At 42.7% G+C, this 19,935-nt stretch overlaps 2 protein-coding genes across 3 annotated transcripts in view; one reads left to right on the forward strand and one right to left on the reverse strand.

Moving 5' to 3' along the window:
* Positions 1–1,106: 1,106 nt before the first annotated feature.
* Positions 1,107–9,461, forward strand: PRDX1 (peroxiredoxin 1). 2 transcript variants are annotated; one of them, XM_038414004.2, is made up of 6 exons: positions 1,107–1,326; positions 4,281–4,397; positions 5,230–5,383; positions 5,733–5,855; positions 7,021–7,151; positions 9,055–9,461. In XM_038414004.2, exons 2-6 carry the CDS (start codon positions 4,292–4,294, stop codon positions 9,138–9,140), a joined length of 600 nt encoding a protein of 199 aa, XP_038269932.1. In that variant the 5' UTR covers positions 1,107–1,326; positions 4,281–4,291; the 3' UTR covers positions 9,141–9,461. The 2 variants fall into 2 exon arrangements, with proteins under 2 accessions (XP_038269932.1, XP_043376381.1); XM_043520446.1 differs by having other exon boundaries at positions 1,255–1,326; positions 3,169–4,397.
* Positions 9,231–19,935, reverse strand: part of MMACHC (metabolism of cobalamin associated C) — a 53,649-nt gene continuing 42,944 nt past the window's right edge. Inside the window, exon 5 of the mRNA XM_043520445.1 lies at positions 9,231–10,051. Within this exon, the coding sequence (XP_043376380.1) occupies positions 10,026–10,051 (26 nt within the window). The 3' untranslated portion in view covers positions 9,231–10,025. The remainder of the gene's footprint in view (positions 10,052–19,935) is intronic.

Raw genomic sequence — 19,935 nt, forward strand, 5'->3', positions numbered from 1 at the left:
AATTAATATATTTTAAAATGTAGTAAACATCCAAAAATTTAAAATAAATGGTATTCTATTGTTGAACAGCACAACTAATCATGCAATTATTTTTCTAATTGCACAATTAATTGTGATTATTTTTTTAATCGCTTGATAGCCCTAATTTTAACATTAAACTCAGTTGTGTGCCTAAACCAATCAGAGCATCAGTTTGATATATTCTTGGATCCAACGTTTCAGAATACTTGTAGATGTTTACACAGGTCATTTAGTCCTGGATATTCCTCTGCATGTCCCTCAGAATAGCTGCTTCACAGGCCTGATGCAACGTCCATTGAACTCTGTGACAGTCTTTCCACTGAATCCAATGAACTTTAGATCAATCCCCATCCAACGGAAGATTTAACTTTTTCCAGCAGAGGGCTGCTCTGTGTCCCTGTCAGAGCTCTGAGATCACCTTTAATTTGAGGTAGTGGCAAAACTGAAAACAAAATGCTTCCCCTGATGATACTGTACCAGCGAGAACGGAGGCAAGAAATATTAGGAGGAAAAGACTAGCAGATACAGCTAGTGGGACTGCTTGCATTAATATAGTGAGAATGATTTATTTAGTCCTATATATATATGTTTATAACTTTTTTATATACTATAATTCCAATATAGGCCCAATTCTGTTTTTAAATAAGTTTTTAAATGGCAAAACTTCCACAGACCTCACTGGTACAGTTAAACCCCATAAACCTTACTTTCCCGCAAAGTCTAAAATGTTTCCTCCTCACCTCCCATGTCACAAGTGGTAAAGTACTGCTAGCTAACTAGACTATATATTCAGGTTAAACAGTTTTTAATGATCTCTTTCTCTTGCAATGGAAGCTCACAATGGCTTTCTAAGAACCATTTGAAACCACCTTCCAATAAATTGATCAAACATTTATTACTATTACACTGCACATTTCTAAAGCACATGTCACTGTAGTATCTAGACTGAAATCTCCACTTCTTCAAATTCATTCAGTTTGCAACACCAGGGATACTAAAGCTGCCTCCGTCTCTACATAACCCTCATGCACGTCTTCCCTTAGGTGAAACACTCAGGGAGCTGTGTAAATCTGCAAAGTCATGCTGGCGCTGCAGCCATAGTATCTGTAAAGGGGACAGAAGAGGAGGGGCCGGGTGAGTTTCCTTTATCCTTTCCCCCCCGCCACCCTGCCCCGTTTCCTCGCGAGATCCGGGAGGCTATAAAGCTACAGCTACAGCACTTGCTTGCAGGCAGTTTAGTTAGTCTCGGGATTTCGCTTTTGTGTGGGTGTTAAGTGGTGTCTGAGGAGCCTGCCTTTCCTTTATGTAAGTGTCTGTCGATGCAAGCTTCAGTTATCTGCCCGAGGCAAAATTTAAATTATGGTATAACATGTTTTATCTGCAGGATAGATTTGGGTGGGTCTGTTCGTTTTTTGGGTAAACCTACCCTTGGCTCCCTCCATACAAATGAGGATTGCTTAAAAATATACAGACTCGAGCTGTATGATGTTGTGCGGGTGGGAGAGGGGGTAAAACGCTTTCTGACGCTGTTTTCTTCCTAAGTGGAAGCTCTAAATTAGAGGGAAACGGGGGATGGGGGGGTTCGTCTAACTGTTCTGTGCCGCACCTGGGGTAGCAGAAGGGTAGAGCATGGTGAATTAATTTTTCTTCCAGGAGCACCAAGCCTGTTAACGCTTAGATGCTTTTATGCTTCAGGTCCCTTTTGCCTTTCAGGAGGAGGGAAGAGACTTTAGCTAGAACAATCTGAAAATCTGTTGCTAGCGTGGCCTCCGGGAGCTGAATAAATCTGGCTCCCTGAAACGAATGTTGCTCCTAATACGCTCCTTTTTCTGGGAGCAAAGCACAGGAGCGTTAAAGGAACCAACTTTGGGATTTCTCTAGTAATCGCCAACAGCGGATTGCGATACTAACAGCTTCTCTCCTTACAGGGAGAGTAGGGGAAACAAATGCTCTTAAGGTGGCCCTGAAATGGCATGTTATAATTCCAATATGAAAGTGATTTCTCTTGACTGGATAGACCAATGTCCTAGCAGGCTATTAATCCTTTAATGGCAGAAGTTTAGCAAAGAAATCTGGTTTGGACCCTTTGGGTTCTAAGTTCTGGGAAATCTAGTTTGGATGGAGGTTCTCTCGAAGTTAGCGTGGAGGGAACCGGCCCTATCTAGTGTTAGGACTAATGCCATGCTTGGTTTCTGTGGGCTGAGTTCCTCAGTGCGGGTGAGCTGGCCCCAGAGCAAGGTTCAGACAGCCATGTTAAACGAAGCTAGTTCAATGGCCTCAGAACTGCACAACTAAGTCCTCTTACTAGGCATGGTAGAACAAAAGTTTTATCTATGTTTAACAAATTGTAAAAAGGGATAGCATAGTACCACTATTGTGATAAGTATCAGCACCTCTGCTTCCATTCTGGTATAACTGGGGGAGAAGGGTCTGGCAGGGTTTTTTTCTGGACTCCCCTCCCGCCCCTGGTTCAAATAGCCTGAACTTGTTGTCTTTAGAGGATGCTGCGGGACCCAATTGTTTCAGCTGGCCTTTGAAGCTAGAGGGGGACTTGAAGCTGATTAACTATGAGCTGATTAAACTGTATTTGATGCCATTTTAAATCACTGACAGTGCTCAGAGCAAAGGTCAGCTGCTTTTAATGCTTTATAAATTGAAAGGAAATAACACAATCTTGAGCATTGGGTGTCTTCACCACCTTGTGTTCAGGAAATGCTGTCAAATTTAGCTAGACTATGCCAGATAGCTTTCTGTGGTTAGTTGCCATGTGCTGTGATAATACTAGACTGTGGCAGAGACTCCAAACAAAGTAGAAACTATGCTGTGGGGAATCATAATGCAGTTTTCACACTTGAGTATTAATTCTTGGCAACAATGTTGCCGAATAAATTTCATACAAAACTTGCCATTTTCTTAAAGATATAGTCTAACATAACTTTATTATGATGCATCCGATGAAGTGAGCTGTAGCTCACGAAAGCTTATGCTCTAATAAATTTGTTAGTCTCTAAGGTGCCACAAGTACTCCTTTTCTTTTTGCGAATACAGACTAACACAGCTACTACTCTGAAACCTGTCATAACTTTATTGAAACTAAAGCAGTTTGCTTTTGTGCATAGAGCTTTAAATATGTTTTCCCTTACACAGGCATGAAGTTCTTAAAAGCAGCAAAACAAAATGCATCTGGTGTCTAACTTCTGAAATAACTAAAGTAGAGTCTGACCATTCTGCAGCACAACCACCTCCCTTAGACTGAACAAAAGAAACGTTGTTGCCCTTACACAATCTTATATAACCTCTAAGAAGTATAAATGCTCTGTAGTGTTGAGAAAGCACTCATAATCACAAACTTGCTAATTCAGCACTACAATAAAATAATTGATTTGGTAAAACTGGTACAAATAGCTTAAATCTGAATTAATAAACAGTCATAGTAATTATTAAATCCATTGTGTTGTAAAATGATTGAGTTCCTACATTTTCCAGTAGTTTGGGGGGTTTTTACACACAGCTCCCTTTTTTCACTAACAAATAAAATGGAAGCTTTTAACCTTACACTATAACAATCTTTGATATACTCTAACTGGAGGAAGGACATATTCTTCCTAGGCATATTGGCAATGCTTATTGGTTTGATAACAAATAGCATGGTGGAATGGTCAAGGTCTTGAACTGAATATATCTATTCTGAACATGGAACAGACAGAGGCTATCTTGTGTGGGTTGGATCTGTTAACTCTGAGTCATGCTGCATACTAGCACAACTGCAGAAGGCAAGCTTCTTTTCAGATCTTGAATTTTGTAGTGGGACGCTGAGTGAACTCAAGGTTAATATGCTAACAGTGTGTGCATGATACATTTTAAATTACTTAAGGCAGAGGGCAGAAGAGGAACAACTCTAGTCCATGGAATCTTAAGGTTGTACGAATTCAGTTTGGTAGCGTCAAGTAGTTTGGTCTAGATATGTGGATTGCATTTGTCTCCTCTTCCTAAAGTGTGTGTGACTACTTGTAATGTCAGTAGTCAATACTGAAGTCGTGTTTTGTTTTGTTTTTTTTAAATCCTACTTAATGTAGCTATGTGATACCTAGGAACCAGAGGCTTTGGCAAACTAAACTCACTGAACTCGTGGTCAATATTAATGACAGAAGTTTCCAGTCTAAAAAAAACACTGGATTATTATGGCAAAACTACATGTTGCTCCTTGGGTTGACAATGCCTAGAAAGCTACATTGTCTAACATGTCTCTAATATTCTAGCCCATATCAAGATGTCTGCAGGAAATGCATTTATTGGGAAACCAGCCCCTAGCTTCAAAGCCACAGCTGTGATGCCTGATGGGCAGTTCAAAGACATCGCCCTCTCTGACTATAAAGGTAAAACTAAACGTATACAATTGCACTTGTGGAAGAGGGAAGTAAGAAATCTACATGTGTACCGCATTTCATTTCTGGTGACTTGGATTGATTCAAAAGTCCAAGTTGGTGGTCATCCTTTAAATTACCCACTTAGAATGTAACTTGTGCAATTATTTGATTAAATGCTGATATGCAGAGCTGGCATGATAGGGTTTTACAAGTACACCTTAGTCTTCACTTGCAAAGCTGTGTGAGGAATCTGGCACTATTTGCCCATATTATGCTTGGTGGTAGCAAATGTGAATCCTAAACTTTAATGAGCTTAATTTACTCTAAAATGTATTGGATCAGACCTGTTTGGCTTGCTTATCACTCCAGACAAGGAGCTGATGCAACATCTCAAATATTATGTCGCACAGTCCATTTTTTTTTTTAATGGAACTAATGTAGTACTTTCCCATCTTCATTAGCTAGCTGGAAGCAGTATTCTATAGCACTAGAAAACTGGCTGCCTTGGGAAAAAATAAAGCATGATGTTTTTAAAATCTGAAAACACTTCAGTCCTCCTTGGTCTCTAATAACAATGCACCAAGAATATTAATGATGTAGTACATACCACAGTGGAATTGAACATTTTGTAGCCAACAAATATACAGTTTCTATATGGAAGCTAGTAGTGTACCTAAAGCAGATGACCTCCTGTCCTAAAGCCGAAACAGTCCTGACCTAGTTGTTAGGTGGAATACACATGGTCCTTGTGTATGTTTGTGCTTTTGAGACTATTGTAACTATGTAAGGAAGTCTAACTTGCCCAAAGGACTAATTTGTGGGTTTTTCTTTTTTTCCCTAGGAAAATATGTTGTGTTCTTCTTCTATCCCCTTGACTTCACCTTTGTTTGTCCAACTGAGATTATTGCATTCAGTGATAGGGCTGATGAGTTTAAGGAACTTAACTGTCAAGTAATTGGAGCTTCTGTTGATTCTCACTTCTGTCATCTTGCCTGGTAAGCATCCATCTTTAATGCTTGTGACTTATGCTAGTTTTTCTACAGAATATACTAAAAAAAATCTAAACTTTTCTGCTGTAGTCAAATCTACAGCGAGACTAGCAAGCAGCAATTGTATAACAGAAGTGTCTTGAGATCAATACCAATTAATAGAGCTGGCATCTGATCTAAGAATATTGCTTAATTACTGCAATTGCCACCTTTCCGCAAGACATTAATGATGCAGTTAATTGCGATATTAATTCTGCAAAAAGGTGTAGGTATTCCAGCACAGTTACACTGTACTCCTGTAGTTTCCTGAACTGCTATGTCCTCTCCTTCCTGATATACTCCTCCTCCTCTTCAGGATCAATACTCCTAAGAAGCAGGGTGGATTGGGTAACATGAACATTCCACTGGTTTCTGATATAAAACGCACCATTGCTAAAGAGTACGGCGTATTAAAAGAAGATGAAGGTATTGCATACAGGTAAGGCTGCTGGCAGGGTATCCTCATGACCGCTGTGATCCACAGATCACTCCAGAAGTTTTTTTTACTTCTATTTGGAGTGTCTTTACCAAAAAAACCCCACTAAAACTTGCATGTACTAGGGAGATCTTGCAGGCTAAAGTTCATTTAGCTTACTTGCTTCCCAGCACTCAAATTCAAGTTCTCTAAGCTTTCTCAAAAATACCTGGTGGGCTTAGCTACCAAAGTACTCGTTCATACCTTGGTTTCTTTAGCTGAAAGTTGCCTTCCTTTTCCTAGCCCATGTCACTATTGGACAGCATACTAGCTAGCTGCTAGTTTCAAAATTGCTGTTTCCATAGTGACAGTGTGTGGTCTGCAAAGCACAGAAGATTTGCAATGAACTATATCAAAGTAAATGCTAGCCTAATTAAAGAAATATCAAGCTGGGTGTGTGAGCTTCCTGTATATACCTGTCTCATGACTGCTATTTTAGTCTAAGGAACTGAATATCTCATAACACCTTTCTGAATATTGACTTCAGATTATCTGGCAGGTCTGGAAGACTGCCGAATCTTTTGTGGCCTGCCATTCAGAGCTTAAACTCTAGTCTTGAGGTGAGGCCGCTGAAGTTATCTACTGCAACCAAATACCTGCTAATTTCAATATAGCTTTGAAAGGAGGTTCAGCTATGGCTTCATTTGGTTTTTGACATGAGTGTTCCTTTCATCCATGTGAAAGGAGCTTCCCTATCCTTGCCTCTGCTACCTTCCTCGTCTGTTCTGTTCTGTTTTTTTTTTTTTTTTCCCATTGATCCTTATGCATGGAAGGCTTTCCTCCTGGGTATATTTCTTACTGCAATGGGAGTTGTAAATGGTCTCCAGATGAAAATTTGTTCTCCTGTGACCTCTAGCCTATGTTGAGGATAAGCATGCAATGTAGTATTGTGGGACAAACACTTGTTTCAATATTTTACATACAAGGGATAGTACTGTGCAGACTAACTTTTTTTTTTTTTTTTAAAGTTCAGTAACTTTGTATCATACTAAAAAACAAACAAACCCATGACGTAGCTTGTTGTACTGCCACATTAGAGCATACTTGCAGAGCTGAAGGCATAATCTTTCTTTCAAAGTCTGTTTTGTTTTGACTTGTGTTCAAAATTTTTTATATGGTTTTTCTGCAGAGGCCTGTTCATTATTGATGATAAGGGAATCTTGCGTCAAATTACCATCAATGATCTCCCTGTTGGCCGCTCAGTTGATGAAACTCTCAGATTAGTCCAGGCTTTCCAGTTCACAGATAAATATGGAGAAGGTAAGCTCTTGCATTAGTTTGTCTGAAGTATTTAAAAGTACCCCTTTTCCTCTTGTAATGGGAAATCTTACCAACTGCAAAAGCAATGCCACATTGCAGGGGCTTTGGTAAACTCAAGGCACTTGTATGCTTTTGCATAAAGCTTATGCAAAAACTTACTTAGTTGGAGGTAACTTCAGAATGCACCCAAAAACAAAAACCTTGTCTTAAAGATTTTTCTCATTCATCTGTAAAAATGCAACACAATGCTGTTCCACACCTATTTTAGTTCATCTATTAAGCATTACTTCATGTAATGTACAAACATCACTTAAAAAATGACTGATTCTGGTAATGGGCACTTACTCAGTAACATCAAGCTGTATAAGCAGGTAGCAGTTGCTTGATCTAGTTCAATGGCTTATACCCTCCACCATTTGAAGAACAAATGTACTCTTAACCAGTGGCTATACTCACTTGTGCCCTCCAGGGATGGACTAGATGCAACTGAAAAGATCTATGGATGAAAAGTATTATGCAAGACTTGAGTAATATTACAGTGGCTCCCTAGTAAATTCCTGGGCAGGCTGCGTCTCTCCCCAGGCTTGATAAAGCACCCTATGGGAAGGCTTGGGCAGACGGGCATGGCAGCTCTCCATGCTTCTGCTTCTCACCTCTCCCTGTAGTCATGGGGCAAGTCAAATTAGGAAGGGCAGAAGAGCAACTAGCTAGCAGCTCAGAGCTCCCTCTTGCGTTCTGTCCGTAAGTTCTGTGGTGCTGGAGGTTAGAATTTTTTACACTGAAACAAACCTATTAAAGAACTTCTAATGAGAACTTGCTATTCTGGTAGCTAACACTATAATAGTTTTGAATCAGTGCAATTATTTCTAACCAAACAATTGCTCACTGATTGATTGATCCACTTTTAATTATGGACAGAATTGGTAGTTTAAGTAACACTTTCCGTTACAAGACTGTCTTAAGTTGCTTAGAATTGCTGAACTTCAACTACCCATTCTGCAGTTTTCATTTCAGGTGTCTCCCTCAGGCTGGTTCTTTCTTTTTTCTTAGAAGATTCTCCTAAATGGGTCAGAGACCAAAACTAGGGGAAAATACTGTTGCCCACAGTAACTTCTTCCAGCCATTTTGTTAAGCACTAGTGCTTCCATGCTTTAGGGCAGACTCAATTTGCCAGTGTTTCTGCCTTGATTTAAGGGATGTGCTGTCTTTCCACTAGGCCAAATTTGAGTGGATTACTGTCCAAGTTAGAAGCCTCTGAAAAATCAGTTGGCACAGGCTCCAAGCTTATTGTTGAAGTCTCCAAAGATTATGCCTGTACTGGGCATGTGCCATTGCAGCACTGTTTTTATGTACTGACAAGACTGAGTGTATGCCATCTCCAGAGACTGGAGGCAATACTTTACCTGCACTTGCTCCTCCTAGTTGCTGTTGGCCACTGGTGCCAAGCACCAGAACTGAGCAGCGAGACTGTCCTGTGTACTCAATTGTCCCCTGGCGGTGCCAAGGCAGTGAAGTAAGAAGCAGCCTGGCTGGGATTTTGGAGTTGGAGGTGGGGGACGACATGAACAGATGGGGACGGGGACAAACTAGGGGCAGAAGGATTTAAAGCCACTAGAGTGTTTCCGGTCTAGGATTCCTGAGTCCACAAATAGCTGTAAAAGCATTCAGAAGCTGGGGAAATGCCAGAATTTAAAATTGTCTATAGCTTCCTTGGGCACAGATAACTGAAGCACAAAATACAAGTAAAACAGAATTAAGTGTTAAGGTGAATGGCAGTGACAATTACTTATTGCTATAATCATTGTCTATTTGCAGTCTTATGAATTGCTGGCACACTCTGTTCTCTTGTAAAAACATGTCTTACAGAAACTTCTACAAGCAGTTAATAAAACTTCTCTTTCAGTTTGCCCAGCTGGTTGGAAACCTGGGAGTGAAACCATCAAACCTGATGTTCAGAAAAGCAAAGAATTCTTTTCCAAGCAGAAGTAAACTTGCTGCCTGTGCTCTACTGTTAGTCTGAAGATACTAGTCTGCCTTCAGGAAAAGAACAAGTGTCAAGTATTTTTTTTGAATTTTCTGACTATTTAAAGATTGTATACTGTGAGTCAAGAGGAGTCTTGTCTGAAGGTGTCAGCCATCCTTTTTACTAGTCTTATTGACCAGTACCTTCATATAGAATCTTAATGATCAATACTTGTGCATCATGCCCTGTTGACTTCAATGACCAGTGCGGTGTAAGTGGTTGGATCAGTGTTGCATGTAGAACAGCTGTCTGACATTTTGTAACTATTAAACTCATGAAAACTAAAACAGTGTATTGTTTCTCTAAGGATTCCAGCAGTGACTTAGGGACATGAAGTAACTCTGAAAATAACACCTTTCCTTTGGTCCATGGTGCAAATGAGCATTCGGGTTCTTGCATGCAATTTGTTTAACTGTCTCATAAGAATAGCTATACTGGGTCAGACCAAAGGTCCATCTAGCCCACTATCCTGTCAGCCAACAGTGGCCAATGCCAGATGCCCCAGAGGGAATGTACAGAACGGATAATCAAGTGTTCCATTCCCAGATTCTGGCAAACAGGCTAGGGACATCATCCCTGTCTCTATTCCAATCCTATGTTTCCCATTCCTGGCTCCTCATCCCATTCTCTGCACCTAGCCAGTCCTCTCTCTAGGCTTCATTTTAGTCCCCTTCCTCAGCCAAGTCTCTGTCCAGTAAGCACACTCCCCACCAGAACCAGGAGTGGAAAGACCGGTTAACTTACCTGAAAAATCAGTTCGGTAAAAATGTCTTGTCTACCCATACCACTTCTGGTGCACATAAGAGATCGTTTTTTTTTTTTTTTTGGACAGCAGTGTCAGGGCCTACATCCTAGCTGTCCTTGTGTTCCTCGCTACCTAAGGGTATAAAAAGTAGAACAATCCCAATTATTTCTTTGCCAATACAGTATCCCAGTGTTTTCGGACTCTGAGGAGGAAGTGGGCAGGGGAGGTTGTGGGATCCATAAATGACCAACAGACACTAGTTTCTGGAGATGTTTTGTCTATATAACAATCCACATCTGTCCACATGGATCCCTCTCTTGGTCATAGACCACTTGTTAGTTTGGAGTGGGTAGTAAGATTCTTTCTAAAATAGACATGTGATTTGTCTTGTAAAAGTGGACTGAGCTTCACATAGCTGCCCTACAAACTTTGGAAATATGCAGCTTCAGCTGCTTTTTGAAGAATGTCCCTCAATACACTTGGGCATTAGAACTCATTTGACTAGTATCTGATCTGCTAGCTCGCATGTTAACATCCAACTGTACAAGAACAGGTGTAGATATCACTGATCTTTAACCTCAAGGCTGCAATCCAGGTGTCTCTAAATTGCTTTGTTCAAGAGATAGTAGGATTGTTTTACTACATAAGTGTGTGAAATTAGACTTGGAAGAAACCTAGGAGGTTAATGTGGAATTCTGAAATGCCTGTGGGCAGGAATTTGGGATGAGTTCATATGAAACTCTGTATAAGCGGCACCTGCCATGCAGGCCTGAATCTCCCCTACCCTTTGAACTGAGATAATGGCTACCAAAAAGGCAACTTTGTGGATTGGTGGTGGGGCTGATGTGTAACTTATAAAGCTATGTTCTGGTTATTTAGATATATACAGTATTGATACTGTATGTTCAATCAGCTGGCTTTTAGGAAAACAAAATAATGGCTCTAGATAAGATGACCTTTGGTAACTACTTAAAGGTTATGGCAATACCCAAAATTTTAGCTGTAAAGAGCCTACCTCTAGGTTCCAATCAGTTACAAAACTTGGTTTACCAATACTGAGTCAAAAGGACTAGAAAGAGTTAGAACTCCAGACAGAAGTCTCTAACTCCTGTTGAAGGGGAGGGGGAACAGGCAAGGGCTGGGGTGAACAGTCTCCTCTGAAGAAGCCAGGCTTACCATCCTGCGATTATGGGGCAGGCAAGATAGACATGAGTATATACTGTTGTGTGTGTGGTTTTTTTAAGTTGCCTTTCTGATTCTTTGGCTTAAGAAGGCTGTCTAGTCACCACTAGTCAAACTCTTGAAGAGAAGACCCTAGTCAGACCTGATGGCTAAGCTTGATTGATCAACAGGGTACTTACTCCTGGAGAGTTTGTGCCAAAAAAGTGTAAATTCTGCATATTTTATTTGTCAAAATAATGGAATATAATCACACCAGTTTCAATTGTTTTTCTCTTGTAGTGTAAATAAATTACAAAATCACTCATGTATTTAGGAAATGCTGAATAGTTAAAGTTGAAATGAGCTGTAGCTCATGAAAGCTTATGCTCAAATCTGTTAGTCTCTAAGGTGCCACAGTTACTCCTTTTCACTTGGTAACTAATACCCTCATTCCAGTTATAATGCTGAAATTTTATTTAAATTACAGTTCAGAACACCAAACAGTAATTAAAAAAAAAAAAAAGTAGAATGTCATTTTAAATTGCTGACTTTCACACATGAAAGTCGTACTGTTTTGCTAATTGTCCTGGACCTGGCTGATTACTTTGGGAAGTGCTTGATTCTGATTTACCAAGCAGTCAATAAAATGTGAGTGATGTTTTATTTGCCCTCAAAGTCTTTTCTTTTTTTTAAACAAGCAAAATAAATCCTGAGCTATAATCTAACCCCATTGTAACAAAGTGGCACAGGGAAAGAGTAGGAAAGCGTATAGATTTTCCTAGATGAGGATTCCCTTACTGTCATTTATAATAAGGCTCCTTTACATCGCTCTGACAATGTAGGGGCCTTAACTTTCACAGGTTTTATGCTCCTGGGGGAATTGACTGAGAATGGGAACAGCTAACTAGGCTGCTACATTTTTTGCCTCTAGCTTGCCTCTGCATAAGAAAAAGCCCTACCTTTCTATGCCAGCAAGCTGTAGTCGCAAGAGAGGGACAGTGTCTCTGTCTGTCTCTCTTGCATGTGCCTAGCCCTGCCCTGCCCCAATCAACCACACAGGCATGCGCACCCAACTCCCTCTCCCCTCATCTCTGAAGCTGCTCCAGGCATGCTGGAACACATGCTGGGAAAGAGGTGCATATGCCCCAGCAGATTTTTTTTGTTTTTCCTTTTTTCTTTGGGGAGGGGGGCACAGAAATGCAGGCTGTATGTGTTCTGTGCCCCTGCAGGGGTGCAGAATCCCCTCCAGGAATAGGTACTATAGCCCATGGTCAAATCTAAGAGTGTTGGAACAGCATTATTCCATCCCAGAGGGGTAAAGGCCTAAGGCCTGACACCAAGGGGAGGGTGTACTCAGAGAGAGGACAGCTGTGTAGCTAATCCTCTAACTGCATATGGAACAAACTGCTAATGGCTTAAAGACAGGGGCTTCTCAATTGGGGGTGGAAAATAAGAGGCCCTTGAGCAACCTCACCCCTAGAGGGTGGGAAAATACAGTATCAACCTGATTAAGGATGTCATGCAGATATTGCAGCTAGATGGCCCCTTATCAAACTAATAAAAAGCTCAGTTTGTTTCAGGGCTAGTAAATAGTCCAAGGTAATTGAGATGGGCTCTAAGGGGGGCAACTGGTGCTGAGATGCCCAAATGGAAAAACTCTTCCGCTCAATTTCATAAGTCAAACTAGTTGAGGAATTTCCTGCTGCGGAGTAGTATTTTCTGAACTTCAGTCTGGATGCTGACTGGCGTTAACCAAATAAGCTATTCAACTATCACATGTAATGAGGGTGAGTCTGGGTATAGGATCTGACTCTTGTTCTGCAAGTAAGGCTGCCAATTTTGGCTGGAGGTTTCATCACCTTTTAATTAAAGATTAATCTTTAATTCCTGGAGACTTCAGGACAATCTTAGAGGGTTGGCAACCCTATCTGCAAGTCTGTTGGGCAGAGCAGGTAACATGGGTAGCAACTGCACTTGGGGCTCACCAGGTCAGAATACCAAACTGATTGGCTCATGCTGGGGCCATCATGATGATCAATTCTGCACCTTGTCCGTTTCCTTAGTATTGTGGGGTTTGGCAGGAAGGTATACATTCATCCTGCTCCGTAGGATGAGAAAGGGAGCCTAGACTGAAACCCTCTCTAGAACAAAATGCTTGGCAAATCTGATATCTGATAAGTAGAACAGGTGTGGGGAATCCCCACTTGCAAAAGATGTTCTGCAACACTGAGTCTTTTTATTGGGCAGGTGACCAGTTAACACACAACTGCAGTCCAGCTGTGTGCTTAAAATTCAAAATTTGCTGCTCTGGTCTGGCAGGGGGTAAGGCTAGCTGAGGGGAAGACAGGGTCTTGCAGCCTGCACCAGTGCCCCTGCCAGCAGAGGTCTGGTGAGGGCCACAGATGCCACAAGAGTTAGTCTGCAGGTAGGTTGTGGGAGGCCTCTGGACAGTGAGTGGGGGTGGCCTGGGAACTAGGCATTTTCCAAGGTGCTTTAGCACCCCAGGTTTTAGGTGGGGCTCCGCTCCTGGCCCCCTTTCTCAGGTCCTGGCTGCCAGCCCACACTAGGCACTCTATTCCTGTTCCAGTGCCAGGGTCCCATCTGCCCTTCCACATGCTGCGGCACTTGGGTCCTGGCTGCCTGGCCCCATGTGCTGGGATCGGCGGTCTGGCTGCTGCCCAGCCCCGCAGGGCGGGTTCTGCTCCTGGCCCTGCTCTGGGCAGGGGTGCTGGGCATAGGGGACTGTGGGTGGTTGGCAGGGGGAGGTGCTGTGGTTCTCAACCTGTGGCCCATGATGGTAAACAGGTTGAGAACTACTGCAGCAGAGACTAAGGGCTAGTCAAGAATGGGTCCCCATTGTGCTAGGCATTGAAGACCCCTTTTTGACAGACTACTCATGTTTGTCTGAGCACAGTCTGCTGAGGTGATGGACCAGAGTTCTGAACACTTGGAAGATGCAAGACTAGTGATGTTATCTGGTAATGAATACAATAAATCCGGAGCCAAATGCCCTCCTGACAAAGCAGAGATGACATCACTACTCCTTTTCTGTTGTCATAATTAGGGCCCTACCAAATTCACAGCCATGAAAAACATGTCATGACTGTGAAATCTGGTCTTTTGTGTGCTTTTACTCTATACTATACAGATTTCCTGGGGAGACCAGCATTTCTCAAATTGTGGGTCCTGACCCAAAAGGGAGATGCAGGGAGTCGCAAGGTTATTTTAGGGAGATTGTGGTATTGCCATCCTTACTTCTGCCCTGCCTTTGTCTGGGTGGCCAGAGTGGCAGCTGTTGGCCACGCACGCAGCTCTGAAGGCAGCGTCCTGCCAGCTGCAGTGCGGAAGTGAGGGTGGCAATACCAGACCATGCCACCCTTACTTCTGCGCTGCTCCCTTCAGAACTGGGTGGCCGGAGAGTGGGCTGGCTCTGCAGGAAGCAGTGCAGAAGTAAGGGTGGCAATACCATACCACAACTTCTGCGCTGCTGTTGGCGACAGTTCTGTTTTCAGAGCTGGGCTCCCAGCCAGCAGCCGCTGCTCTCCAGCTGCCCGACTCTGAAGGCAGCGCTTCCACCAGCAGTACTGCAAAAGTAAGGGTAGCAGTACTACCAAAAAAAAACCCCAATCCTTTTTGAGTCCGGAACCCTACAATTACAACACTCAAATTTCAGATTTAAATAGCTGAAATTAAATTTATGATGTTTTAAAATATCCTTTGACCATGAAATATCCTTTTAAAATATCCTTTGACCATTTACCAAAATGGACTGTAAATTTGGTAGGGCCCTAGTCATAATGTATAGCTATGGTATTGTTTCTTGGACTTTGGATTCCTGGAGTGAAGATAGAAATGCTTTGCATGCCAGGCAGATGGCTCTGAGATGTAGGATGTTGATGTGGAGGCAAACCTCCTGAAGGGATCATAGGCCCTTAGTTTTAAGGTGCTCAGGTGAGCTGCCATTTGAGTGGGACTGTCATCACAGTCTTGATAGGTGAAGGTGCAGAGAAGGGTAATCTATTGCACACCTCAAGAGGGGTTTTTTCACCAGTTTAACAAGGAGAGGAATTCTTGACCATGACCAGCCGGTCCACATGGTGTCTGGTTAGTAGGGAAACTGATTTCACCCACTGTTGCATAATGTAAGTGAAGTCTGGCAAACTGCATCACATAAGTGCATAGAGTCATGTGTCTTGGACGCCTAAAACACTCTCAACAATGTTCTTGGCCATAGTTCCTATGAACCCTACACTTTCAGGTAAAGTGCAGATTTTTCTCTGAGAAAAGTGGTAGTGAGATTCTCCTAACAGGAATCTGATGGATTTCCTTTGAGCTATATTAAAATAGGCATCTTGGAGATCAAGAGCCATGAACCAGTCTTGAGGATCTAACTAAGGAATTATGGAGGCTAAAGTCACCATCGTGAACTTGAAATGAAGGATAAACTTGTTGAAATGCTAAAGGTCCAGAATGGACTGAGAAAATAATGGAAACAAAACCCTTTAACCCTGAACTCTGACAAACTTCTCCACTAGTCTGAGATGTAGGAGAGTCCAGCTCTTGCTTCAACAGCTTCCCACAGAAGGGGGTACCTCCTTGAGGAGACAGGGGTAGTAGAAAGGGCCTTGACTGAAGACAAAACCCCTTTCTGATAATATCTAGAACCCCTTGAAATGTGGTCCTTCTAATGTAGTCTTCCCACAAAGGGATAGTGTAGCAGTCCTGATGCCACAAGGAATGTTGTAGGGAAAGGATGTAGGGAGGTCCTGAGATTGAGTTTTCAATGGGCTTTAGAGGGAGATGAGCCCAGGATTGTTGAGCCTGCAGGGCCACCAGAGTATGCAGCATCTGCTTGCTGCCTGAAAAGTCCCATTATGTCCTGGTGTGCCTCTCTCCTCAAAGGCAAAGAGCACAGCTACTGTTGGCATCCCAAAGCCACCCAGACCCCATATGCTGCTAGCCTGTGTATTGCAATGGTGTCTGCTGAAGTTATCTCTGACTGGCAAAGAAAAGTGTCCTACCACAGAGGAAGAAATAATGCAGCCATCCCTAGAAACCTTTGGCAGAGGATTACAGAGTATTTCCAGGAAAGTTTCATCAAGATCTTTCAGGAGGATTCAACAGACATCCCACTGTACATAAACAAATTGCTATGCACGGCACATGTACAAACCCTCCCCATCCCCCCACCTCCCTTGCCTAATTCAAGGGGACTGAAAAGCAATACCAACATTACCTCTCTTGGTTGTACCTCTTCTAGCATGAGTAAAGTAATGAAAAATCAAAAATTGTCCTGCTTTTTTTTTTTTGAGGGGGTGGGGGATCCTTCACTATGCAGTCCTGACTGACGCCCAAAGTAAGTCTAACCTGCACACATTTTCAGATAAAAGCTGTTGGTAGTCAATTTGTCAATAAAATAAGGTTTGGATTTTTTTTGACAGTAGTATGCAGATCTGCCATTTGGGATTAAGGGCCCTGGTGTGCTTAGTGCTTTCTGTACAAACATTTATGGAGAGACAATCCCTGATCTGAAGAGCTGACATTGCAACTCTTTAGATCTTCAAGCAGTAGAACAAGTTATATCACTGCTCAAGCAGATGGAATTATGACTTAGAACTACCTAAAAGGAATTAATATCAGAGGTTCTGAGCACACACAAATCCTGCTGTAGTAAATAGAAACTGCAAGTGCTCACACATCTGAAAAATCACAGCCTATATATATTTTTCAGAAAAGCTCCTTTAGAAACTTGCTCCTTATTTCATGAAAATAGGGTAAATTTTTATGGAAAATACTTCATAGAATCAGATTCTCATTTTTTTTAACTCTGTAGAAAATTACATGAAGATGGATGAGTGATACCTAATTTTGCTTATCACTTATAAAACCCAAGCAGCGATTCTTGATTTGAAAGAGACAATAGTGCTTAATAAATAACTTTCTAGAATCAGATAGCTGGAGTGGAGACTGGAATGTCCTGAAGGTTTCTTGGGGAAATATTTGTATGTTTTACGTGAATGCTTGTGACCGAGTGTTCATGACTTTTTTTTTTTAATGGCTTAATGGTATAAAGAAAATTCACCATTTATCCATTCCAGCGTTTAGGGGCATATGGATCTTCACATTTATTTGAATTCATCTCTCCTCCCCGTTTTATGCCCCCTAATGATCAACCCACGGGTCCACACCCACCCTTCTCCTGACCTAGTGGGTCTAAACCAGCTATCCCTGGGGGTACACAGAGGTCTTCTAGAAGGTGCATCAATTCACTTAGACATTTGCCTAGTTTTATAACAGAGCTCATAAATGCCCTAGCAAAGTCAGTACAAACTACAATTTCATACAGACACTGACTTGTTTATACTGCTCTATATAGGACGCACTGAAATGTAAGCACAATATTTCTATTCCAATTGATTGATTTTATAATTGGATGGTAAAAAGGAAGTCAGCCGTGTTTCAGGAACAGGGCGCTGGGACACGTTTGTATTTTTATGTCTGACTTTGTAAGCAAGTCGATTTAAGCGAGGAGAAACGTGGGGGTAGGCAAGACAGCTCAGACTCCTGAATAGGGTACAGTCGTCTGGAAAGATTGACAGGTTTCAGAGTAGCAGCCGTGTTAGTCTGTATTCGCAAAAGGAAAAGGAGGACTTGTGGCACCTTAGAGACTAACGAATTTATTTGAGCGTAAGCTTTCGTGAGCTACAGCTCACTTCATGGGATGCATTCGGTGGAAAATACAGAGGAGAGTTTGATATACACACTCAAAATACAATTGTATATTGTATTCAATTGTATATCAATCTCCCCTCTGTATTTTCCACCGAATGCATCCCATGAAGTGAGCTGTAGCTCACGAAAGCTCATGCTCTAATAAATTGGAAAGATTGAGAACCACTGTCCCGCAGGGCAGATGGGGAGAAGGGTTTTAGGAGCGCAGGGCACACAGGGAAGGGCTTCACGGCTCCTCCTCTTCCCCCTTGGAGCGGAAGCGCCTCCCTCTGACCTCAAGCCGCTCTCCCTCCGCTAATTAAAAGATTTATTTTTAATCGATGTTGGTGTCAAGTCTCTGGGCTGGTTTGTTCTCTTCTTCCTTGAGGGGAAATGGCAGGAGCTTCGTGGGCTCGCCCACCGGCAGCAGCCAGGCTGAGGTGAAGCGTCCGCTTCCCCTCCCCCTCTCTCGCTGCGGGGGGAGGGAGAGCAGAACCGCCGCCTCTTCCCGCCCTTTCTCTGCGGCGCGAGCTGCTCTCCGTCCCGGCAGCCGTTAAAGAGCCGTTGGAAGCGGCTCGCGGGCGCGCGCCTTGCAGCCCCTTGGGAAGGGCAGGGAGGCGCGCGCGCGCCCCCCGCTGCCGAGCTGCTGCCCCGTCGCGGCCCCTCCCAGAGTCTCTCGGGCTGCAGCACTTTTGCAGATCACACCTGGGGGCACGTTGCAGGGGGTGTGTACGGTTGTAGCTCCTGGTTTATCAGGAGGCCGTGTACGCCATCACGGCTCCCTGTTTAAAGGTGAGGAGGACTTGTGGCACCTGAGAGACTAACAAATCTATTTGGTCAGGAGCTTTCGTGAGCTACATGCATCCGATGAAGTGAGCTGTAGCTCACCAAAGCTTCTGCTCAAATAAATTTGTTAGTCTCCAAGGTGCCACAAGTCCTCCTTTTGTTTTCGCGAATACAGACTCACACGGCTGCTACTCTGAAACCTGTTTAAAGGTGCCAGCCAAACCGCTCCTCCCATCCGATGAAGCGAGCAGTAGCTCACGAAAGCTTATGCTCAAATAAATTTGTTAGTCTCTAAGGTGCCACAAGTCCTCCTTTTCTTTTTGCGAATACAGACTCACACGGCTGCTACTCTGAAACCTGTTTAAAGGTGCCAGCCAAACCGCTCCTCCCATCCGATGAAGTGAGCTGTAGCTCACGAAAGCTCATGCTCAAATAAATTTGTTAGTCTCTAAGGTGCCACAAGTACTCCTTTTCTTTTCGCGAATACAGACTAACACGGCTGCTACTCTGAAACCTCCCACTAGTGTGTGTATGTCTGTCAGTGAGGCGTTCAGAAAAGGTCACGTGGGATTGTAGTTTAATTTTGCCTATAGTTTATGTTACATTTCACTCAGATGCTCCGACATTGGTAACCTCAGTTACAACTTTACATCTCTCCCTCCTCCCCCGCCCCCCAATTAAATCAGGTGAATTTCCCAATATTTGCAGGCCAGGATTTAATTCAATTTAACATTGGTTTTAGAGATGTAGATGGCGCTGATTCCCACATGAAAGCTATTGTGTCTTTGTGATATATGTTCACATACTGCCCTTATCACTGTAATATCTGAGCACCATCCAGAACTTAGTTGTGGTTCTTTCATCCTCGCCCCAGTGGGAGAATTGCATGCACAGTGGAGCGATTTGTTTTGGTAGGGTTTGGGTTTTTTTTTTAAATATCCACACTGTTTGTGTGAAGAGAAGTTAGGCTAAAGAAATGCACCCGGCACTTGGGAGTGGATGGTGGCAAAGTTTAAGTTGGTCCTTAGTTCCTGTGGAAGTTTGTTCCACAGTGTGGGGGTCTAGCCCCTAAGAAAGCACGGACATGCCTTTTACCCATATAGTAAAAAGTTCCTTTGTACTGAGGAGCAGCATTGTCTTCCAGAATTTCCCCCCTGAAGCTTTAGGTGGTCTTTTAGCTGTGCTGGGCCCAGGCCACGGAGCTGAGCGCTTTTAAAATAAGGATTGAAACCTTGAACTTGACTTGATAGTGTATGGTAAGATAGTATAGACAGTGAAGGACAGTTTACAAGTCTAAATAACCCCCATACAAACCTTTAAAGAAACCCCAAATGCCACATAGACACTGCTTTTTTTAC

Source organism: Dermochelys coriacea, chromosome 8 (assembly GCF_009764565.3).
Source record: "Dermochelys coriacea isolate rDerCor1 chromosome 8, rDerCor1.pri.v4, whole genome shotgun sequence".
Classification (NCBI taxonomy): domain Eukaryota; kingdom Metazoa; phylum Chordata; order Testudines; family Dermochelyidae; genus Dermochelys; species Dermochelys coriacea.